The following is a 25,937-nucleotide window of genomic DNA, read 5'->3' on the forward strand; positions in this document are numbered from 1 at the left end:
TATCTGTTTTCGGCATCAGTTCTTTTGTCAAGGAAAATATTGGATGTCCGTATAGGCCAAAAATGTCATACTGATAACTAAAGCAAAAATCTGACAGATTTTCCTTTGGAATTGGGTTGTGCTTTTAGATGGTTTGAAAGCATATAGTGATAACACATTGGGAATTCAACTTTTGGCTGTCTTTTTGAGTGGGTGAAAATGGGTTGCAATCTCATTGATCAACGTATCTCCCCAATATGACCCGATTCGCCACGTTGAAATGACATCGCATTGCAGCTCATTAATGCATTATCTGTAAAGAGAGCTCTCTTCTCCACGATCAACACTCTACTACCTAACGACTCACTCCTCACTGCTTCAGCTGACTTCTGTGCTCAGTATCCGGGACCTCATTTATCTACCATGCGTACATGGAGCTTGTAGGATTTGCATGTGCAACAGATCATTGGGATTTATCAAAGTGTCACACGCAACATATACGCATGTTTTCATTGATAAATCCGAGACATACTGTATTTGTGCGCTCGTGAACGAGCGTTACAACCCCGCGGTTACAACCCCCAACCTTTTATGGTAACAGAAACCCCCTCATTTGTTCTGTAGAGGTTTGGGCAGAATGTTTTAATCTTTTACAGTGCGCATTCTGCAAGATGAAATGTCTATTCAAACAATTTAAAAGTGAATGCGACCGCCCACACTTCCAAAAGACGAGTTGTCGTTCAATATTTTGTTCATCAATACATGATTGTTTCTACTGCCTTGTTATAGGCTCTGAGATTAAAGTTTAGAATGTCGTGCTCCTATCGCACAGCAATACTGTAGCCTACCCATACTGTGAAATATTTTAAATAGGCTACTGGTTTATTTACTTTCGAGCATGCTTGGCTATTGAATGAGTAATGGATAAATGGTAGCAATCCTTTCTTCCCTCTCTGCCTTCTCCTCTGTTGCTGCTGCGTTCATCTCTGGTCTACTCACCAAAGCCTTAACCTGCTCACTTGATCCTATGCCCACCACCCTAGTCAAGACCTGTCTTGTGCTTTCTCCCTTCATGGTTGACATTGTCAGTGTGTCCCATTTGCGCTGGCACATTTTGGTTACAAAAAAAACAAAACAAGGACTTGACCCAGCTAACCTCAACAACTACCAACCCATGTCCAACCTTACATTTGTGGCTAAAGTCATTGCGCATGCTGTAGCTTCCCAACTCCAGCAGCACATGGACTTCTCATGACCTCTTTGAGCATCTTCAATCAGGCTTTGGGGCCAATTTAAAGCCCAGAAACGGCTCTGGTCAAAGTGGTCAATGATCTATTACTAGCGGCTGCCTGGAAATCTCATCCTCCTCATTCTACTGGACTTACCAGTTAACTTTTGACACCGTTTGCCATTCCATCCTCAAAAGGATGGAGAGGCCTCTGGGAATCACCGAAACAGCCCTGGCCCGGTTCAGGTCCTACCTGTCGAACAGCCCTGGCCCGGTTCAGGTCCTACCTGTTGGACAGCCCCTGGCCCGGTTCAGGTCCTACCTGTCGGACAGCCCCTGGCCCGGTTCAGGCCCTACCTGTTGGACAGCCCCTGGCCCGGTTCAGGTCCTACCTGTCGGACAGCCCCTGGTCCGGTTCAGGTCCTACCTGTTGGACAGCCCCTGGCCCGGTTCAGGTCCTACCTGTCGGACAGCCCCTGGCCCGGTTCAGGTCCTACCTGTTGGACAGCCCCTGGCCCGGTTCAGGTCCTACCTGTTGGACAACCCCTGGCCCGGTTCAGGTCCTACCTGTCGGACAGGCAGCAGTTGGTGACCCTGGGGCACTTCAAATCCACCCGTGCTCCTGTCTGCCAGCGGTCCCCCAAGGTTAGTCCTAGGGGATTCTCCTTTTTATTATCTACATCATCTGTTCACTCCAGCTGACTAAAATAAATACAATCATGAATGAGCTCCAGCTTTCCGAAGCTCAGAGACCATGTTGGTGGTCGCCAAGATGTCTCCCGAAGAAGGTGGAGCAGTTTGACTTTATCATTGACCTCTGCTCTCTGTCCTGTCTCTCTGAATAATCTGGGGGTCGTCCTCAATTCCACACTCTCCTTTGATACGTACATTAAAACATCACAAAATCTGCCTTTTTCCATCTGTAAAACACAAGACTCCGCCCGTCCCTTACCAACCCTTCTACGTGCCTTCATTACCTCAAGCCTGAACTATTGCAATGCTCAGTTCCCTCAACAAACTTCAGCATATCCAAAACAGCTCTGAGACTCCTCAACCACACCAAGCCCCGGGAGCACATTACGCCACACTCCTACAACCCCACTGGCTTCCAATCAACTTCAAAATCCTTTCCCCTCACCTACAAATCCCTGTATGGCTTGGCTGACTTCTGTCTCTCTGTCATGCTACACATCTACCCCACCCTCAGCCTTCCAGCCTCTGACTCTGCGAATCTGACCCCATCCAAACCTTCAAAAACAATCGTAAAACTCCCCTTTTCAGACTAGGATTCAGCCTATAGTTTGAAACCTTGGTCTAGCTCTCTTTTTCTTCTTCTTTTAATCTACCAATTCCGAATCGTCTTCATTTTAACTGCCTTGATAACCTTGTTTTTGTTGTTGTCGTGTGTATTATTGAGCTTGCAATTTTTGGGGTGTCGTTTTATTTTTGTCATATTTATATTTACAATTTTAGTCCTCCTGCCCTTGGGTATTTTTGAAAGGAGCAAATAATGATTTATCGTTCATTCTTGCCTATTATTGAGCCAGGCACCCACACACACACACACACACACCGCTCAGCCTCCACAACTTCGATGTGTTTCTAATGAGTGTTTTGGACTAGCAGAGATCCGGTGAAATCATTAAACCTTGAATACAGTGGGAATCCTTTGAACTGAAATAAGTAGTCTTGTTTTCGTCAAACATTTTCATACGACGTTTACTATATAGCCAAATTCCTCCCCCAGTCTTTGTTTTCTGTCTTGGTTTCAGAAGTAAAGAGTAAGCCAAGCATTGAGTTTTATTTTATTTTATGGCTTTCGTAGAGCTGCAATGAATGAAGGCCTCAGTCAATTTGTGGTCCAGCGTTGATTCATTTTGTGGCTCCCGTGTTCTGTTTTTTTTTTACCAGCTGAATCTGTGGAAGGCAGTGTAGTGAGGGGTAGCCTGCTGCACATTCACCATCAGAGAGCAGAGGCTGCTGGAGAGAGTGAGTTGACAGCAACTCGTAATCGCTATAGGCTCCTCTCTATGTCTAACAACCCCCCCCATGTGACAGCGTGCAGCAGCTCATCATGTTACGCCAGAGTTCAGCCCCAGACCCCTTTGTTGTGCTTATGGTACAAAAAGGGAGAGGAGCCAGCTCGGGTACGAGATGACTGCCTGGCCCTCACAGTTCAGCTGTTGTATGCATGTTTAACCACTTAGAAAATGACTTGGGGATTAGAATGGCCTTCAATGACCCATGGATATTGTGTGAGAACAGTAAGCTGGTTAATGCTTAAAGTAAGCTGCAGTCAAACTGCATGGCCAGTTGCTCCTTTAGCACAAAGCTAAATGGCTGTTCCTGTTGGATGGGCACTGCACAGAGCCTCCATTGAATAAGTTGGGACCGAGGTTGGTGTGTGTGTGTGTAATAATAATTTGGCGGGTGCTTATATTTGTCCTATTTCACATGTGTACAAGTGGGTATTAATACACTTGTGAATTAGATTTTTTTTTTGCATAGCCCAACTCTCCTCGGAGGGTGGGGTCACGGCCATTATCAACGGCAAACCTGGAGCAATTACGGTTAAGTGCCTTGTTCACGGGCACATTGGCAGACTTTTCACCTTGTCGGCACCGTGATTCGAACTATCGACCTTTCAAAATAGCTAATCCTATGCTCTAACCACTACGTTACCTGTGTGCCTGAGCTTCTCAATTAAAATGCCTACCTTTTTATTTTATTTAACTAGGCAAGTCAGTTAAGAACAAATTCTTATTTTCCGGTTACTAGTCCAATGCTCTAACCACTGGCTACCCTGCCGCCCCATACCTGGCAGAATGATATCAGGTTTATTTGCATAAATTCAGTGGCCATTTGTTTTGCAAACAATGCAATCACATGAGTGCTACAGTTACAGTTACAGCTGGTGCGCACTTTAATTAAACGGTATCTACACCCCAAAATCAATTTCTTTTAGATTATGGTCCTTCTGTAGCTCAGTTGGTAGAGCATGGCGCTTGTAACGCCAGGGTAGTGGGTTTGATTCCCGGGACCACCCATACGTAGAATGTATGCACACATGACTGACTGTAAGTCGCTTTGGATAAAAGCGTCTGCTAAATGGCATATTATTATTATTATTATTATTATTATTATTCCCAGTCCTCAAAAGTGGTCTCCTAGTGTGTTTTAGGCATTGTTGTGGACTTGGAACAACCATTTTATTAATTTATTTCTGTTAAAAAAGTGTGATTTTATGAGAGAAACCCTGAACCAATTGGGGAAAAACGAAAACCCCGAAAAACAAAATGGAAATTGAGAAAAAACTAAATGGAATCAGTTTAAAAATACAACCGATTTTTTGGGCCCTACCATTGTTCCCTTCCACTCTACATTGTTGCTCCAAACCTGTGTTGTAACTGCAACTTTTACACGAACACAGCGATAGTGTTACTACACAGGTATAACAGCAGCTTCATATAAAGTGTTAAAGTAACTGTCCCGTGAGAATCTCACTTTATAAAAGATCATATTCTCATAATAATGTTGACTCGTCCTATAATCATATGTGGTCCAAAGCATAAATTGGAGACAAAACACTTCAAAAACCCACCTCAAACTTGATTTTCAAACGGGCCGTTTCAGAAATGTTTGCCATTTCCTCAGAGGATGATGTCATCCTCCCGAGGAGGATGAGCTGGCCAATCAGCAGTCTACCAGTCCTCCATTCCAATACAAATAAGCTGCTTTTAACATACTTAATTACATTTTTTGGGGGGAAGGATAACAATTTATTTAACTAATATTGTAAATAAATTATAGGTCAGATTTCATAGAAATCTGCAAACAAACTAGACAGTTTAACAAATATGTTATTTGGCACACATCTATCTATAACATCCCATTGTTTAACTAACTACCTCCTTAAATCTCTTGCGCAATTTTTTTTGTGCCAAGTCCCACTGTATATTTAATGAACCACAGAAACTCCAGGAATAACAACTAGCTTCTCTACCCTCTTTCTCTTCATTCTTTCTTACGGTCCTAGTTTGGTTTTAATTGTTACTTTCAAAGCGGGGGATTCTTGCTTTGAAATATTGCTGTTAAACTGAGCAACAGAGAAATGATTTCAAATTGACCTCCAGGGTGTCATTACATACTAGTGGTTGGTTTGTTCTTTCGGTTTTTGGAACTGTGTTGAACTCTGTGGAAGTTCCAAATTCCATATAACAGAAAGCGAGGTGGGTTGGAGAGAATTAATATGTGATGGGAAACAGCCCTGGTTTAACTCTCTTTCCCGCAGAGCCCTCCACCTCTCTGTCACCCCTAATATATATGAATATATATTAGGGGTGACACACACACTACCGTTCACTTAGAAATGGCCTTGTTTTGGAAAGAAAAACACTTTTTCTCCCAATTTTTAAAATAACATCAAATTGATCAGAAATACAGTGTAGACATTGTTAACCTTGTAAATGACTATTGTAGCTGGAAACGGATGATTTTTAATGGAATATCTGCATAGGCATGGGGAGGCCCATTATCAGCAACCATCACTTCTGTGTTCCAATGGCACATTGTTAGCTAATCCAATTAATCATTAAAAAAAAGGCTTTTGCAATTGTGTTAGCGCAGCTAAAAACTGTTCTGATGTTTAAAGAAGCAATAAAACTGGCCTTTAGACTAGTTGAGGACCTGGAGCACCAGCATTTGTGGTTTCGATTACAGGCTCAGTGGCCAGAAACAAAGACCTTTCTTCTGAAACTCGTCAGTCTATTCTTGTTCTGGCTCTAACCAGGGTTATCTTCTGTGTACCACCCCTACCTTGTCACAACACAACTGTTAAGATGGCACACCTGTTAATTGAAATGCATTCTAGGCGTCTACCTCAAAGCTGGTTGAGAGAATGCCAAGAGCTGCAAAGCTGTCATCAAGGCAAAGGGGGGCTATTTGAAGAATCTAAAATGTATTTTGGTTTAACACTTTTCTTGGTTACTACATTATTCCATGTGTTATTTCATAGTTTTGATGTTTTCACAATTATTCTACAATGTAGAAAATAGTCCAAATAAAGAAAAACCCTTAAATGAGTAGGTGTGTCCAAACTTTTGACTGTGTGTGTGTGTATGACTCATACATTTGATTCCATTCATTTCAGATTCCCATTTGGGCTCTTACCTTTTTAACAGCATGTAATATAATCCAATCACTATCGCCAGGCCCGGGGAAACGACCCACTGGGGAATGGGAAGGATAAAAGGCTGCTGTTCCACTTTGGTTAGTTCAGTGCTAGAACATGTGGAAGTGTTTTTAACATTTTGAGTGTACTCAGTTAGTAAACCTTTTGAGCTGTCTGTTGTGTTCTGTACAGTTAGGGACAGTGCTCGACTTGGACTGAAATAGGTTCCGGTACTCACTTTGGGTGCCGGTATTGTTTTATATTTAGCTCCACAATACTTTTCAGCTAATATTCTATAAGAGGAACAGGAGCACCTCAGGAGCTCCAGCAGTAGAAGATTTGAGGTGCCGGTACTCGGCTCCGGTGAGCTCCTGCCCAAGTCGAGCACTGATTTAGGGGACAATTGCAAGTGTTCTTTGGCATCACGGCACACTCTTCTGAGTTGTAAACCAGGACAAGCTTGAAACCGTAGCTGCTGCCTTAGAGAGATTTTACCAGCAGGATTATGGCATACAGATACTGCACCCTGGAAGTTCTAAACCCCCTCCACTGATGATAAACTTGTCAACCTCTTAGCAAAACCCTAACTACCTTCATTCTTCCAAATTTCAACGCATGCCCCTTAGGTCTCTTCCAAGAAAGAATCCATGCTCCTCTTCTTCAAAAGCATGTGTCTCTTCTCTGAGATTTGGGGGGCCTACACATGCGAGAACCCTACACATGAAATCAATTAAAAGGTGCTGGAATGTGCTATGAGGGTCTGGTTTTGATTTGTTGGGATGGAGGGATGGGCGTATTGAGGGAGACATGGCCAGGGATGGCAGTAGAAGGGAGGGAGTTAAAGTGGGCCCGTAATTTGGTGTCCCCCAGCTGGGCTTGGTGTCTGGAGGCCTCCGTCGTATGCCTGCCTGCTCTGCTCATTAAATAGTGGTGACACGGAACAACTCCCACTCTACTGTCCCATACTCTGCTGTGGTCTCTTTCTGGCATTTTATGCTGTCTCCAGTTTGTTTATTTTCTGCCGCTCTGGCACTCTCTCTCTTGATCTCTACCTCTTCTTTATCACCACACACACGCACGCACGCACACACACACACACACACACACACACACACACACACACACACACACACACACACACACACACACACACACACACACACACACACACACACACACACACACACACACACACACACACACACACACACACACACACACACACACACACACTGTGATCTGAGCAACGACGCTGACTAGTTTCGTCTCATCCTGCCCTCTGCCACCTCATTGACATTCACCAGCAGAGTGTGACGAGAATAACTTTTATCTGTGCTGAATTGGTAATTGCCTCAAATGTGCCTTATGCATATAAATGTATGTAAAATAAATACAGCACTGACAAACCACGACATCAATGAATTGTTAGGCCTCGTTAACATCCTACTCATAAGGCATTTGAGAGTGCTTGCTGATCTAGGATCAGTTTAACATTTTAGATCATAATAAATATTGTTACAGTGGGGCAAAAAAGTATTTAGTCAGCCACCAATTGTGCAAGTTCTCCCACTTAAAAAGATGAGAGGCCTGTAATTTTCATCATAGGTACACTTCAACTATGACATACAAAATGAGAAAAAAAATCCAGAAAATCACATTGTAGGATTTTTTATGAATTTATTTGCAAATTATGGGGGAAAATAAGTATTTGGTCAATAACAAAAGTTCATCTCAATACTTTGTTATATACCCTTTGTTGGCAATGACAGAGGTCAAACATTTTCTGTAAGTCTTCACAAGGTTTTCACACACTGTTAATGGTATTTTGGCCCATTCCTCCATGCAGATCTCCTCTAGAGCAGTGATGTTTTGAGTCTGTTGCTGGGCAACACAGACTTTCAACTCCCTCCAAAGATTTTCTATGGGGTTGAGATCTGGAGACTGGCTAGGCCACTCCAGGACCTTGAAATGCTTCTTACGAAGCTACTCCTTCGTTGCCCGGGCGGTGTGTTTGGGATCATTGTCATGCTGAAAGACCCAGCCACGCTTAATCTTCAATGCCCTTGCTGATGGAAGGAGATTTTCACTCAAAATCTCACGATACATGGCCCCATTCATTCTTTCTTTTACACAGATCAGTCGTCCTGGTCCCTTTGCAGAAAAACAGCCCCAAAGCATGATGTTTCCACCCCCATGCTTCACAGTAGGTATGGTGTTCTTTGGATGCAACTCAGCATTCTTTGTCCTCCAAACACGACAAGTTGAGTTTTTACCAAAAAGTTATATTTTGGTGTCATATGGTCAGATTAAATTCTCCCAATCTTCTTCTGGATCATCCAAATGCTCTCTAGCAAACTTCAGACGGGCCTGGACATGTACTGGATTAAGCAGGGGGACACGTCTGGCACTGCAGGATTTGAGTCCCTGGCAGCGTAGTGTGTTACTGATGGTAGGCTTTGTTACTTTGGTCCCAGCTCTCTGCAGGTCATTCAGTAGGTCCCCCCGTGTGGTTCTGGGATTTTTGCTCACTGTTCTTGTGATCATTTTGACCCCACGGGTTGAGATCTTGCGTGGAGCTCCAGTTCGAGGGAGATTATCAGTGGTCTTGTATGTCTTCCATTTCTTAATAATTGCTCCCACAGTTGATTTCTTCAAACCAAGCTGCTTACCTATTGGAGATTGTCTTCCCAGCCTGGTGCAGGTCTACAATTTTGTTTCTGGTGTTCTTTGACAGCTCTTTGGTCTTGGTCATAGTGGAGTTTGGAGTGTGACTGTTTGAGGTTGTGGACAGGTGTCTTTTATACTGATAACAAGTTCAAACAGGTGCCATTATTTCAGGTAACGAGTGGAGGAGCCTCTTAAAGAAGAAGTTACAGGTCTGTGAGAGCCAGAAATCTTGCTTGTTTGTAGGTGACCAAATACTTATTTTCCACCATAATTTGCAAATAAATTCATAAAAAATCCTACAATGTGATTTTCTGGATTTTTTTCCCTCATTTTGTCTGTCATGGTTGAAGTGTACCTATGATGAAAATTACAGGCCTCTCTCATCTTTTTAAGTGGGAGAACTTGCACAATTGGTGGCTGACTAAATACTTTTTTTGCCCCACTGTATATAGACATTGGGAACCTGATCCTAGATCACCACTCCTACTCTGAGATGCTTGAATGTGTGAGTGAATACAGGGCAGGGTACTTCCTCCAGACTGGCTAGTCACACGGATACAGACATACAGTAGCTTCCTGTGACCTCCTCAGACAGATGTGTGAAAAGGCTTTCACCTCTCAGGTATTTCTTGAGCAAATATTATGACAAATCTTACAAAGTGGGCCAGACTGACTGAGCGCATTCCTCAGCTTCTAATGGGTATTGAGAGAAGAACTCTGCTTTTTTATTTAATGCTGATTTACAATAGAACTCGCTCTCTCTCGTCTCTCTCGTCTATGTGTACAAAGCCTCCATATACAGTAGGCCTGTAGAGATATTGTTAATTTTGTCTGATAACCAACATTGACTTATGGAAGGAATAAGGGTTTATAAGTAGTTTATACTATTAGTTATAGGTTTATTTGAGGTTCATAAATCAGTAGTAAATAAGAAATGCGAGTTCAGCAACATCCGCTATGTTTATTAGAGAGTTCACCTGAAATACAATTTAATTGGTCACGTACGCATATGTTGCAGATGTTATTGCGGATGTAGCGAAATGCTGGTGTTCCTCGCTCCAACAGTGCAGTAGTATCTAACAATACACACAAAGTATCTAACAATACATCTCAAAGTAAAATAATGGAATTAAGAAATCTAATCTATTAAGATGAGCAATGTCAGAGTGGCATTGACTAAAATACAGTAATATACACTACAGTCAAAGTTTGGGGTCACTTTGAAATGTCCTTGTTTTTGAAAGAAGATCACCTTTTTGTCTGTTTTAAAATAACATCAATTTGATCAGAAATACAGTATAGACATTGTTCATGTTGTAAATGACTATTGTAGCTGGAAACGGCAGAATTTTGTATTGAAAAAAAACATATATATATTTTTAATGGAATATCTAGATAGGCGTACAGAGACCCATTATCTGCAACCATCACTCCTGTTGTTCCAATGGCATGTTGCGTTAGCTAATGTCACGCCCTGGTCGAAGTATTTGGTGTTTATCTTCAGTTATTTGGTCAGGCCAGGGTGTGACATGGGTTTTTGTATGTAGTGTGTATGTATTGGGATTGTAGCTTAGTGGGGTGTTGTAGTTAGGTCTATGGCTGTCTGAAGTGGTTCTCAATCAGAGGCAGGTGTTTATCGTTGTCTCTGATTGGGAACCATATTTAGGCAGCTATATTCTTTGTGTGTTTCGTGGGGGATTGTCCTTAGTGTCTTGATGTCCTTGTTCTGTGTGTATGTGCACCAGTATTAGGCTGTTTCGGTTTTCGTTACGTTTATTGTTTTGTAGTGTTTGTATTTAGATTCGTGTTAAGTTTGTTTATTAAACATGGATCGCAATCTACACGCTGCATTTTGGTCCGACTCTCCTTCACACCTAGAAAACCGTAACAGCTAATCCAAGTTTATAATTTTAAAAGGCTAATTGATCCTTTTGCAATTATGTTAGTACAGCTGAAAACTGTTGTTCTGATTTAAAGAACTAGTTGAGTATCTGGAGCATCAGCGTTTGTGGGTTTGTTTCACCGGCTCAAGATGACCAGAAACTAAGAACTTTCTTCTGAAGATCTCGCACAACGCGGTGTACTACTCCCTTCACAGAACAGCGCAAACTGGCTCTAACCAGAATAGAAAGAGGAGTGGGAGGCCCTGGTGTTTTGCGGGTTCTATTTAATGTACCTGCCAGTTGAGGACTTGTGAGGCGTCTGTTTCTCAAACTAGACACTCTAACGTACTTGTCCTCTTGCTCAGTTGTGCACCGGGCCTCCCACTCGTCTTTCTATTCTGACAAGAGCCAGTTTGTGCTGTTCTGTGAGGGGAGTAGTACATAGCGTTGTACGAGATCTTCAGTTTCATGGTAATTTCTCGCATGGAATAGCACTAATTTCTCAGAAGACGAGTTTCAGAAGAAAGTTCTTTGTTTCTGGCCATTTTGAGCATGTAATCAAACCCACAAATGCTGATACTCAACTAGTCTAAAGAAGGCCAGATTCATTGCTTCTTTAATCAGAACAACAGTTTTCAGCTGTGCTAACATAATTACAAGAGGGTTTTCTAATGATCAATTAGCTAATCCAAGTTTATAAATTCAAAGGATAATGCAACGTGCCATTGAAACACAGGACTGATGGTTGCTGATAATGGGCCTCTGTATGCCTATGTAGATATTCCATAATAATTCTGCCGTTTCCAGCTACAATAGTCATTTACAACATTAACAATGTCTACACTGTCTTTCGGATCAATTTGATGTTCTTTTAATGGACAAAAAAAGTGTTTTTCTTTCAAATTGAAGGACATTTCTAAGTGACGCCAAACTTTTGTACGGTAGTGTACATATGAAATGAGTACTCGTAATTTGCTGTCAAATTGGATCTGGATCACAAATTAGAGTGATTTATTTGAGTGTAATAAATAGCCCGAGGACTGTCAAAACGGTAGAAATACCTTATTGTAGGTGTTTTCATCCGTTTCAGTTTAGTATCCTAATATGACCTTGTTACATGTTAAACATAAAAACCCCAATCACTGACTCATTCTTAGTGTGACAAGATCCCAAATGATCCTCTTGGTGGTGGTGTCCTGGAGGGCAGGCAGTCTACCTGCTCCCTGTAGGCTGTCCCGTCGTTGTTGGTAATCAGGCCTACTACTGTCGTGTCATCAAGTTCGCTGATGACGACGTTGGAACTGTGTGAGGCCACTCAGTCGTGGGTGTACAGGAGGGGACCGAGGACGCACCCTTGTGGGATCCTAGTGATGAGAATCAATGTCGAAGCTCGGCAACATTACCTCCGTCACCTCGGGGCGGCTCGTCTGAAAGTCTAGGACCCAGTTCTGTAGGGAAGAGTTCAGTCCCAGGGCCGTGAGCTTAGAGGGCGCTATAGTATTGAAGTCCGAGCTGTAGTCGATGAACAGCATCCTCACACATGCATTCATTTTTGTCCAGGTGGGTGAGGGCAGTGTTCAGTGCAATGGCGATTGGGTCGTCCTTGGATTTGTCAGGGCGGTAGGTGAGTTGGGGAGGGAGGAGGTGATGTGGTCTGACTAGCTTCTCAAAGCACTTCATGATGACGGAAGTGAGTGCTATGGGTCGTTAGTCATTCAGTTCAGTTACCTTGTATTTTTTGGGTACAGGGATGATATTGGGCATATGGAAGCAGGTGGGGATAGCGGCCTGAGCTAGAGAGAGCTTGAAAATGTCAGAACACACAACAGCCAACTGGTCTGCACATGCTCTGAGGGCGCGGCTAGGTATGTCGTCCGAGCCGGCAGCCTTGCGAGGTTTAACACATTTGAATGACTTACACAATTCTGTTGTGGCTGTTTTCCTTTTGGTTGAAATGCTGTGAGGTGAGAAATGATTAATTGATGGATGTTCCCGGAGGTCTAGTCATAACAGCACCAATGGTAATGTAATCCAAGTCACCTTTCAGAGGTGGCAGGAAAAGGAAGTCCATTTAACTGGCAATGCCAGCTCTCGCTTCCGCTGGCATCATGAACTTTTAAATACCCCCTGTTTACTGTTTGGTCCAGCCAGTCCCAGGAGGGCAAATAAAGGCCATTCATTTATTTCTTTCATTCGTTCGTTCGCCCCCCTTCTGGAGCTCAAACATATTCAAATGATTACTATCATATCCCAGGTTGATGTTGCACCGTCTGCAGCATTTTGGCCTTGCCTTTGGGGAAAACACAAGGTCGTTAATAAGGAATTAACAATCCCCATCTCTGTCTGAGATATTTCAGTACTGTGCTTTGAAAGGGGACGACTGAGGGGAAAAGCTAGCCAGCAACCTCCAATTACCCCTGGAGGTTCTCCCGTGTGTGTGTGTGTGTGTGTGTGTGTGTGTGTGTGTGTGTGTGTGTGTGTGTGTGTGTGTGTGTGTGTGTGTGTGTGTGTGTGTGTGTGTGTGTGTGTGTGTGTGTGTGTGTGTGTGTGTGTGTGTGTGTGTGTGTGTGTGTACACACTGGTATGGTGGAGCGTTGATAAAATTAGAATCTGCAATGTTTTATTTTTCCAGTTTTTATGCCCAGTCATGGAGAACAAGTGGCTGAGCTGCTCCAGGCTCGCTGCTCCGGAGAGGCAGGGGAATGAGAGGGAAATGCCCGTACATAGCATCCTACTCTAGGCTTTAATACTTCCTCTGGTCCCTTCTCCTACCTGAATCTATGCTCCAGGTTCGGCTTAGAAAGGCCAGGGGATGAGGAGGAGAATATCCACACACAGCAGCCTGATTTGGGCTCAGTACCACTCCTCTCCCGGCCTCACTGCTGGACCTGCCTTTTGTCTGGCTATGTTCAGCTGTTGCGACTGTCTCAAGGACGGGTAGTATCAATGGAAGGGTAGTACTGTTTATCAGTGCAAGGGAAGCTAATGTATTTACAGCATTGCAGAATTGACAAATACAGGAAATGGTCATAAATGACCAATAAAGAGGAAGCTGTAACTACTAATAGCCCTCGGGCCATGGTTCGCCTCTTGTTCCATCTCAGTGGGCCCTCTTTGGGACTAGGTGTGTGCATGTCATCGAAGTTCCTTCGGTCATCGGCTTCTGTCTGTTCTTAATTGAATTATTATTATTTTTGACTGTGTTTTCTCTCTCCCTCCGTCTTTATTTTTGCCCCTCCCCTGTGCGGTTGCTAGGGCCTCGTGAAGCTTGTGCACTCGCAGAGTCGTTCTCTCCTATCCATTCATGGTTGTGTTCACATATTACATTCCTGTCACATTGGGAAATGCCTTCATTTTGGAAAACGTCTGTCCTCTCACGTCCTTGAGTGTAAATAGAGAGGCCTGGAAAGAGAGGGGCGACGTGGCTCTGAATGTTAAGTACCGTCACTCTCCTAATCATTTCAAACATCACGGTGCTGTTAGTGTATTAAAGACGGCTGTCATTTGATCTGCAGTATACCCTTCAGCTTCTAATTGTATTTACAATAACCTGACACTCATGAGGCACCGCGTTTGAGTCCACACACACACTCACTCACTCCCAGGGCTCTCTCGCCCTAAATCCCTTAGCATGACAGTTTAGAGAGAACATGACCACAATGATACACTGCCCCCATACTCTCTTGTGATTGCAGTCACATCACTTTCCCCTTGTGTTCCGCTCCCTTCCCCCAAACACCGCTCTGCCTGCTAAATGATGTGCTGAGGGAGGGAGAGGGAACGAAAGATGGAGAAAGAGAGAGAGGGAGGGAGGGAGGGAGGGAGAAAGAGAGAGGGAGGGAGGGAGAGGGGCCAGTTCCTGCAGAGAATCACAATGAGATGGTCTGCTATGTCCTGCGATTCTCTCTCTCTCTCTGTCTCTCTCTCTCTCTCTCTCTCTCTCTCTCTCTCTCTCTCTCTCTCTCTCTCTCTCTCTCTCTCTCTCTCTCTCTGTGTGTGGGACTCTGCTCTGTTTCCACAACACTGCTGCTCTGCTCTCTCTAAAACAAGTACAGTAACAATGAGGTCCCCAGCTGAGGTAGACACACGACCAATACAGTACTCTTCTCTCCTCCTGAATCCTGATTAGAGTTGGGAACCACTGTAACTGTCTGGGAGGGTTGGTTTATTTGTCGAGTTAGTTTTGTGCTTGGTTTTAATCCTACAGCAATGATTCATTTTCATCTAGTCAACACATCGTGATCGTACTCTGCTGACTCACGAGAAGAGTCTTTGCCAACAGTATTCAACTCTGCCTCCCAACAGCACCACCTCCTCCTCCGCCGCCTCCTCTGCCTCCTCCTCTATCTGAATACCAATGTACTGACTGAAAGGCAGGAACCAGATACAATGAGGCAATGCTGCCAGTCGGCCAAACTAGCATATTTGTCATGTAGGACCTGGCTGTCAGCAACAAACCAGGCTGTTCCCCTCATGATCTGTGATGGAATTTTCCAGACTAAAAGGCCTTAGTCCAGGCCCAGGGTGACACACACACCCTGTTGCTGGGTGACCATGCATGGGTCAACACAAGGTCAATAACCCTGCTCTGTATCCAATCCACCACAGGGAGTGGAGCACCTCATTCAGAGAACAGTTTTGCACACACTCTTCTACAAACTCACTCACTCCCAACACTGGTGCCTTTAAGTCGGTTAGCAGTTTGTTTATTTCCTCTCCCCAGACAGCCCGTTTTCCCTCTGCTTTTGATTAACCTCTGAGGGGGTTTTCAACGTAACCGACCGACCAGAAGCATTTTAATTTCTACCACAGTCTTCACGGTCATCACTGAGCAGTCAGTCATTTTCTCTGACCTCTGAGAAAATCCCGGTGTGGTATTTCTGAGCAGTACGTGTCAGCAGAGATTGTTGAGGTTGGTTTACCACATGGTAGCACCACAGAGTGGCTCTGACGGCCCAATGGCCCTCTAGCTCTGTCTGGCACTGCCCCTCTGCTGACATGGTTAAACTGAAACTCACACCTGGGTTCAAATAGTATTTGCCACCTCTCAAATACTCTAGCTGCCCTGGATTGAGCTTGCCTGCCTGGCACTATTAAACCAATGGCATAGTCCCAAAATGTGCAACCCCGCCCAGCGGACACTCCAGGCAAGGCTCCACCAAACGCTGAAAGTATTTCAAAATCAAACAAATAGTACTTGAGACCAAGTCTGGTCTGGTAAGACTCAGCCACACTCTGGGAAACCTTGTGAAGCGCCACTTTAATGAGGCCAGTTTATGCGAGTCTATATGCTAACGCTGTAACAACCTGCCCACAAAAAAAAACACACACCAAAAGCAACAACAGTCCTGATCCAATGAATGTCTTCACTAGTGGTTCTCCAGCCTACTTTCTGTTCAGTTGAAAATAAAACATTCATACATTCTTTATTTTTTTACAGAAATACAGGCACAATAATGCAGTATAGGGGAAAATCGTAGAATTACATATGTCGTTGTATTACAGGATCTCTGGGGGGGGGGACGACAATTCTCCCAAAATAACTAAGGACTCTGTGATAAATGTTGGTAATAACACCTTGTCTGTGTTGTGTGTGTTCCAGCTCCGAAGACCTGCAGTCCAAAGCAGTTTGTGTGTAAGGACCAGGTGACATGCATCTCTAAAGGATGGCGCTGCGATGGAGAGAAGGACTGTCCGGACGGATCAGACGAAGCGCCTGATATCTGTAAGTACAGTTAGCCTGCATGTTACGTGATATCTGATACCTGTAAGTACAGTTCTAGTATAGTCCTCTATAGCAGGGTTTCTTCAACTTTTTCAGCCTTAGGACCCAAATGAGAAATCCTGTGTGTTCCTGGGTCCCGAGCTTAGGAAAATATGCAACTATACCTAAATATCGGTATATTTCATTGCCCTTATGCCTAAAACAAAAATGCAATAAAGACAAAAACAAATAACAAAGAAATACCCATAAATATCTTTTCATGTTTATTTTTCCTCTAATACCCCTGTCTTGGTTGGAACTTTTGCTGTTAAAATATATATATATATTTTTTTTATTCTAAACTGGAATAAACTGATTGATCATCACACAGATGTAGACCAGAACACACACACACACACACACACACACACACACACACACACACACACACACACACACACACACACACACACACACACACACACACACACACACACACACACACACACACACACACACACACACACACACACACACACACACACACACACACACACACACACACAGTCCTTATGGTGTGTGTTGCTGGTTGAAGTTTTCAACGAGCATGTCTATTCTGGGCTCAGTTTTTGACAGTCCAACACTGAGGTCATACTCAGCATTGACACTGTTTCTGTACTTGAGAACCCTGACTCACATAGGTAGGAGGTGCCAAACTGGATCAGAACATCTACTGCTTTCTCAGTCAGGCAGGAGACCACTTCCTGCTGCAGATGAGCAACAAGGAACTGTGTGAGTGTTTGTCCCAAAAAACATCTAGCTTCAATCAGTTTATTCCAGTTCAGAATAAAAATGATTACTTGCAACAGTTCCAACCTAGACTTGTTTTCAACAATAATTTCTACAGTAAAATGTACAGTAGAGGCCTGATCATTGTTCATCTTCCTCTTCCTCTGTACCGTGTCTTAGGGTTGCACTGTCAGGAGCTAGTTAGCTTGCTTTGGCTAACGTTAGCTATTATCTGTGTAATGTTAAAAGGCCAGGGGATTGTTTGAAAGAGAAACTCGCATCTACTACTATGAGAGGGACTACTCCCTTATTTCTGCTTATCATCTCTTGTTATAAAATGACGACAATGCCTTGTTAGTTGACTGACGTTTCCGAAGCACTGTTTCCTGGAGCATTCTACCCTGTTCTGAAATGACTCCCTGGGTTTACTGTCATGTCCAGTAGTGCCTGGATGTTTGGTCAGGACGTGTCGTTTTATAAATTTTGTTTGTTTCGAGAGACTCATAGTAATTCCCCGCACAAAACGCAAAGTTTGTATGAAAGAGACTAAATTTGTCGCTGTATTTGCGTTTCAAGACGACTGAGCTCAGTCAGAACTTGTGGCTGGCATGCGTCCATTTCATGACAGCGTTGAGGAATAGCCAGTCGGTGGCTTGAACCCCAGCGCTGCAGCGTGTGGGTCGCGGTGTGATCTTCCAGGAAAACTGCGGCATCTCCCTCTGACCTCTCCCACTCACGCAGCTGCCCAACTAGAGCAGAGACCGCTGCTGAGCAGAGAGCACTTGGACAAATCAATTCCAGTAATTTAATGAAATAATGACACATTTCCGTCGCGAGCCGCCATTTAACAGGTTCATACTTTTAAGAAACGCTGCGCTACAGCCAACAGCAGCGAGCAGGGCAAGCCCCCCCCCCCCCAAGTCACTTATGTTTAACAACTTCTTGAAAGGTGGCCCTAAAGCTTCTGTAGGGCCACCTCTCTGTGGAGGTGCCCTCAGGGCTGCTGTAGCCTGTAGGACGTTGCGTTTCGATGTTACGATTGTTCTTAGCACCACTGACCGTCCTTCCCATTCAGCTCATCCACAGATCATCTACAGTACAAACCACGGTGGCCATTTCTTTGCGCTCACGTCACCATTTTAATTAGTGCAGTAAAGAGGTGAAGCCTTGTTCAGCCAGTGTAACATTGGGTCAGGTTCTGTCCTCTCCGTCTGTCTGAAGGACACCAGTGTAGAGACTGCCCTGTCCGACTGCCCAGTCTGGCCCGGCCCGGTTGGGCAGTTATAGTCTAGTGAGTTAATGGCTCTCTCTAATGACGTCCGGTTGTTTAGTCTGGCTATTCAGAGGGATGTCTGCTCGTGTCTAGACTCGGCCTCATCTCATCTGTGTGGTCTCTCTGAGAGGCCGGGCCTCAGGCAAGACCGTCACAGATGACAGCCACCCTCTCCGTCTCTGCACCCAGACACTCACTATGTAATGGGTGTGAGTGTATATGGTATGGAGGAGATTATAATGGTGACTAATTGCGATGCGTCTCTCATCATAGGGCGACGACTCATCAGACGAGTTGGGGCTCTGTAAAATCTGTTACATTTTTTACCTGATTACGTTTAGTTTTTCCCCAAATTCTGTTCTCTGTTTTTTTCCAATATTCCACTTTTCCCCCCATTTAATAAAAAAAAAAAAAAAGTTTTATTTCTTACAAGGAAATTGGATGTTCTAAGTCCACAACAATACTCAAACCACATCAGGTGACCACTTTTGATTTTTTGGTGCATTTACCCTTTAAAGGTGGAATATGCAAAATCGCGCCGCCATTTCCTGGTTGCAAAAATTCGAATTGTTTGCCTAATTTCAGTTTGACAAAACAAGCTCTCATTGTGAAGAGAATCATTGTACCATCGAAACTGCTGTGAAATTAACTGGAAACAAAGAAATAGAATATATCCTACTTCTTAGACTTGCGTTCAATGACAATGACTGATCTATAACTCACATTTCTATGTACATTTGATCGGGTTGCCCAAAAAGTTACATATTATCGCTTTAATGCAGGTGTGCATCAGCCAGAGACTGGTTAGCGACATTTCTGTAGCGCTCATGTGACTCGTGTGCGTTCCGTTTCCGAGCTGGTCACGGGTGCACCTCAGCCATGCTCAAGATACTAAACAATATCATAAACGCCATTGATAGTAGACAGTAATGTGCAGCCGCATTCATCGCCCTGGCCAAGGCTGTCGACTCTCAATTACTGTATCCTTATCGGCAAACTCAACAGCTTTGGTTTGTCAAATGACTGCCTCACCTGGTTTGCCAACTACTTCTCAGACAGAGTTCAGTGTGTCAAATCGGAGTTGTCCGGACCTCTGGCAGTCTCTATGGGGGTGCCACAGGGTTCAATTCTCGGGCCTACTCTTTTCTCTGTATATATCAACGATGTCGCTCTTGCTGCTGGTGATTCCCTGATCCACCTCTACGCAGACGACACCATTCTGTATACTTCTGGCCCTTCTTTGCACACTGTGTTAACTAACCTCCAAACGAGCTTCAATGCCATACAACACTCCTTACGTGGCCTCCAACTGCTCTTAAACGCTAGTAAAACCAAATGCATGCTTTTCGAGCGTTCGCTTCCCGCACCCGCCCGCCTGACTAGCATCACTACTCTGGATGGTTCTGACTTAGAATATGTGGACAACTACAAATACCTAGGTGTCTGGCTAGACTTTAAACTCTCCTTCCAGACTCATATTTAAGATCTCCAATCCAAAATTAAATCTAGAATCGGCTTCTTATTTCGCAACAAAGCCTCTACCACTCACGCCGCTATACATACCCTCGTAAAACTGACCATCCTACCGATCCTCGACTTCGGCGATATCATTTACAACACACTACTCAACAAATTGGATGCAGTCTATCACAGTGCCATCTGTTTTGTCACCAAAGCCTGTTATACCACCCGCCACTACGACCTTGTTACATATTCATCGCCAGACCCACTGGCTCCAGGTAATATATAAGTCTATGCTAGGTAAAGCTCCGCCTTATCTCATATCACTGATCACGATAACAACACCCACCCGTAGCACGCAGTCCAGCAGGTTTATCTCACCGGTCGTCCTTAAAGCCAACACCTCTTTTGGCCGCCATTCCTTCCAATTCTCTGCTGCCAATGACTGGAACGAATTTCAAAACTCTCTGAAGATGGAGACCTATATTTCCCTCACTAACTTTAAACATCATCTATCTGAGCAGCTAACCGATCGCTGCAGTTGTACATAGCCCATCTGTAAATAGCCCACCCAATCTACCTACCTCATCCCCAAATTGTTTTTATTTACTTTTCTGCTAATTTGCACCCCAGTATTTCTACTTGCACATCATCATCTGTTCATCTATAACTCCAGTGTTAACTTGCTAAACTGTAATTACTTCGCTACTATGGCCTATTTAAATAAAGGTGAAATTATCTTTTTAAACACAAACACACAGAGGGGTATTCCTGTGCCGTTTCAGAACGTTACAGGAAAATATGAATTAGTGATGCATTTTTTGTTCATGTCTTATTATTATTAAGTAATGCATTTTCTAATAAGTAAAAAATATTTAGTTGATTTGTTACGAAGTTCAATAAATGTTTGAATGTTGTTGAATTCGGTTTTAATGTCTGGATTCTGTGATTCTGTCCGCGTTCTCCCTGCAATGCAGATTTTATTGGGCCCTACAAGTGGCTGACACCCAGAATGATGTCGTTTGTTATTGCTGGAGAAAAACACTTAAGTATTCACAGATGGACCTTTTGGATCCCAAATGTATGAAATGCATAAATAGTGCAATAAATATTTTCTGTTGCCTTAATAGATAAATGAAACATTAATGTTGGTGTTAAAATTGAGAAAGGGAACTTTTATGTTGCTGCATATCATTGTTTCTGAGCTTGAATGTGTCTTCCATCCATGGATAGGTCAACAAGTTCTCTGGCAAATTCTCTTGTAGCCTATCCTAGCCTGGTTCCAGATGTGTTTGTGCTGTCTTGCCAACTCCTGTGGTCATTGGCGTGACAAAGGCCAGTAAAAGTTGGCGAGACCGGTCAAGCTAATCTGGATACAAGCTGTATCCTATATCCCTCTCTAGATCGCCAATATCTGTCAGTTCAATGGGTACATGGGACACCCAGACCAACTTTAACATTTGTTTTATATACATATGTTGGTTGCCTCAGTCTGAGTTAAAATGTGTTGTCTGGAGATTAACTAGAAAGTCACAGTTCAATAGTTCAAAATATTCTCTCCACTTCCTTCCTCTTTCTCTCTCCCATTGGTCAAGGACCAATGGAATACTCCTAAAATAATATGGAATAGTTCCATCTAGTGTTTGAAGTGAAGTGTTTGAAAGGAAACACATACTAGTTGAACCCAGGTCTAATTTCACCCCCTAAATGGAAAAGGGTGTAAAAGAAAAGCAGCCGGTTTCTCCATTCCTCCAGAGCTAACAGGGTCTTTAATAACGTGTAGCCTGACTGACACTCCTCCAAACCCCCGGTTCTCCTCTAGTCTAAACACACACACACACACACACACACACACACACACACACACACACACACACACACACACACACACACACACACACACACACACACACACACACACACACACACACACACACTACCAACTCCCTGTCCTTCTTGTCTTGCCTAGACAGTCTAGTCTCCAACCCCCTTCACTCTCCTCTCCGTCGTCCTTCATGCCAAACTAACACTCTGACTCCTCTTTAATGGACGAATCCACTCGAGAAAGGTCAGCTTGCACATGAAGCTAATGTTGCCTCTGACTTTCACTGAGTTATTGGGAAAAAACTTTGAATTAAATCCTATGCCAAAACATCCTACAATGGTTGGTTTCTCAAGGCACAGTAAATCTGTTTTGATGTAGAGCTTCCGATGGTGACACGTTATTTGGATAGTCCATCTGTAGATCAGTAACGTTTCAACTATATACTTAAAAATATATATATATATTTCACCTTTTATTTAACCAGGTAGGCCAGTTGAGAACAAGTTCTCATTTACAACTGTGACCAGGCCAAGATAAAGCAAAGCAGTGTGACACAAACAACAGAGTTACACATGGAATAAACAAACGTACAGTCAATAACACAATAGAAAAATCTATGTACGGTGTGTGCAAACGTAGAAAGATTACGGAGGTAAGGCAATAAATAGGCCATAGTGGTGAAATAATTACAATTTTAGCATTAACACTGGAGTGTTAGATGTGCAGATGATGATGTGCAAGTAGAGATACTGGGGTGCAAAAGAGCAACAAGCAAAAAAACAATATGGGGATGAGGTAGTTGGGTGGGCTATTTACAGATGTGCAGTCATCGATAAGCTGCTCTGACAGATGACGCCACTAACGCCACCCCGGAAATGAACCTTAACGCTTCTACTCTTATTTTAAACCCTGAACGTAACCGTACTTTTAGGAAGCGGGTGCTTATCGACAGCTAGTGTGTTGACGATCCATCTGTAGATGCTCTACGGATGGTCATACTATCAGGATTATCCAAATAAAGTGTGACCCTTCCGAGACGTATCACGTTGATTGTCATTTCTAACGCCAGAGCCGAGCCAGATTTGAATAGAAGCGTTGGCCCTACAGCTCCATTTTGAACTCTACAGACATCAAGATCACTGGTGTGCCGGAGTTTCCTTTCGGTTCAACAGAGGCTGAAGGAACAGGAGTGACTGTGTGACGGGTTTAATTGACCCGAACTGATCTTGATGGGCTCCCGGTGGCTGAAATGCTGCTCTCCACACAGTCCTCTTCAGTCAGATGAAACACTGCATTGTCTATGTGGGCAAATGACATGAGTGGTATGGACATTTCACTTACATCCAATTGCTTTGTAGCCTAACTGATGATGGGGGGGTGGGTGCAGTTCAGTCTTTCAGGAGTTTAATGTATTTTACTATTCATTTCACTCCTCAAGCAGGCATTCAGTATGTGCAATCTTTCAAATCCTATTTGAACCCAGGTCCGAGTACTACAGCCGTGTTCAGGTCAGCCTTGGCCGTTCTCTCCGTCTTCCCTACTTTAGAGCCAACAGCGTGAGAGCCACTCTGCCTAACAGGCTGTAAACAATGAGGCCTCTCTCTCTCTCTCTCTCTCTTTCTCTCTCTCTTTCTCTCTCTCTCGATAAACACTCCAACACCGTATGGAGATGAGTAACTGAGGGTCTGGCCCAGAGCCCCAAAACAGGACCGATATTACCACATGTCAACCACATGTCAACCCAGGAGTGACTAGGCTCTGTGGAGGCAGTCAGTGGGATGTCCAGAATCTCAGTACTAGGCTGAAGAGCAGGACAGATATAACCACATATCATCAACTCATCAGTTCTGTGTAGATTTCTCTCTCTTAGACAGGTTGAACGTTCTCTGTTGACTTCTGTTGTATCCCGCCGTTGCCTTTTCCAGGAAAATAAAAAAAGCAGTAGAGATGCCAGAACGGCAATAGAACAGGACAGATAAAAAAACATAACAAATAATAATTCACCTTTTATTTAACTAGGCAGGTCAGTTGAGAACAAATTCTTATTTACAATGACGGCCTACAGATAACTCAAATCAAATTGTATTTGTCACGCGCGCCCGAATACGACCGGTGTAGAATTTACCGTGAAATGCTTGCTCACGAGCCCTTCCCAACGATGCAGAGTTTTAAAAAATAACACAAGGAGTAAAATACACAGTTATTCCTGAGTATCAACCCAGGAATGACTGGTTAGCCTGGTCCCAGATCTGTTTGTGCTCTACTCCCATTGGTGTGATTGTCAAGCCAAACATGACAATGAGTGGCAGGGATCGGGCATGATGGCACCAACCTCGTGTCTAGTGACTGTTGCTCTGTGGGGGCAGTGGCTCTAGGGTGTCCATACTGGACTCGCAACGTAAAGGAGATGGGGGGTTAACAAACCTATGTATTTATGTGTGTTTAAGGAGTTCAAGGCGTTTGTTGTTTTGTTCCAAAAGTGAAACGTTTAGTTGCCTACTGAATCCAAAGGTTTAACTCGGCCTGTTAATAGTTCTCTACGAACACACTCAGACACTCTCTTTACAGAGATCTGGCTTTCTACACCGAGCTTTTAGTTCAAACGTCAGGGGGTGTCAACAGAACTCTTTCCCAATAGTTTCGTTTTGACATGCCTCCCCCGTGACCAAAGTACAATCAAGTGGGTGTGTTGTCGGGAATCAGAGTACTGTAATTACAGCATTATAACCAGTTTCAGTTAATTACTAACTAGCAGATTGTGTCCCAAGGTATTTTCAATTCACACACACACTTCTCTTTCTCAATTTTTCTCTGGTTCCCTTTTTCTAATTTCTCTCTCTCTCTCCCCCTTGTCGTGTTGTTCTATCTTTCTATCCATAGAAGAATTATGGTGTCTGTTCTCTCTCTTGTTTTTTTTTCCCCCTCTCTCCCTCCCTCTTAGTATCTATCCCCCCCCCCCCCCCCTCTCCACCCCTGTTGTTGTTGCTGTTCTATATTTCTATCCATAGATCAGATGCCATCATTCTTCTATCTCCCCCTTCTTTCTCTGTCTCCCCTCCCTGCCTATCTCCTGTCGTCTGGCGGTCGTTCAATCTCCCGCTCTGCCGGATCCCCCTGGTGCTGTACTCAGTGATTGTCCTGTAAATCAGACGCTGCGACTGAGCAGGCGAAGCTGGCAGCCAACGTGGGCCTTGCTTATTTCTTTAAGTAGGTCAATATATCACCAGGAAAATGGCGCTCCACTCACTGTGAAAGAACAGACATAAAACAACAAGGATCTCTCTCTCTCTCTCTCTCTCTCTCTCTCTCTCTCTCTCTCTCTGTCTCTGTCTCTGTCTCTGTCTCTCTCTCTCTCTCTCTCTCTCTCTCTCTCTCTCTCTCTCTCTCTCTCTCTCTCTCTCTCTCTCTCTCTCTCTCTCTCTCTCTCTCTCTCTAGCAACACACAGCCAGTAGCCTGGACCCCACATCTGTTTGTTGTCTTGACAACTCCTGTAGTCATTGTCATATAGGAGTTGGCTATACAGCACATACAGATCTGGGACCAGGCTATATGAATCCAAGCTCCCTTATGCAACGACCAGTTAACTAAAAACCATCATGAATTTCACATGTTGAGTCATTTAGCAGACGCTCTTATCCAGGGCGACTGACAGTCGCTAGGCGGGACAACCACACATCAGTCGTAGTGGTTGTGTGTTTAACTACAAGCCCTAGCGCGCCGCTAGTAATCCAAATGATAGTCCTTGCAGCAAAATCCATCGCCATAAATTCACCTGCAGGCCACCTTAATAGCAGGCGGAGGTGGGGATTTGTTTTTAACGGAAAGCGTGTGGGTTTGTCTGGTGACGATCATTGGGCTTTGATCTACAACCCTGGGAACCCGCCCAGGAACTTAACCTGCAGGAAGACAGCAGTGCTCCACTGCTGTTCTGTCTGTCTCACTCTATCTGTCTGTCTG

General features: G+C 43.9%; 1 protein-coding gene across 2 annotated transcripts in view; it reads left to right on the plus strand.

Annotated features, from left to right (window-relative positions):
• The window catches only part of LOC118360336 (low-density lipoprotein receptor-related protein 1-like), a 146,179-nt gene that overhangs the window by 14,801 nt on the left and 105,441 nt on the right, over positions 1–25,937 (plus strand). For both annotated transcript variants that reach the window (XM_052482449.1, XM_052482450.1), the window contains exon 2: positions 16,530–16,652. In XM_052482449.1, coding sequence (XP_052338409.1) covers positions 16,530–16,652 — 123 coding nt within the window. The remainder of the gene's footprint in view (positions 1–16,529; positions 16,653–25,937) is intronic.

Source organism: Oncorhynchus keta, chromosome 27 (genome assembly GCF_023373465.1).
Source record: "Oncorhynchus keta strain PuntledgeMale-10-30-2019 chromosome 27, Oket_V2, whole genome shotgun sequence".
NCBI lineage: Eukaryota > Metazoa > Chordata > Actinopteri > Salmoniformes > Salmonidae > Oncorhynchus > Oncorhynchus keta.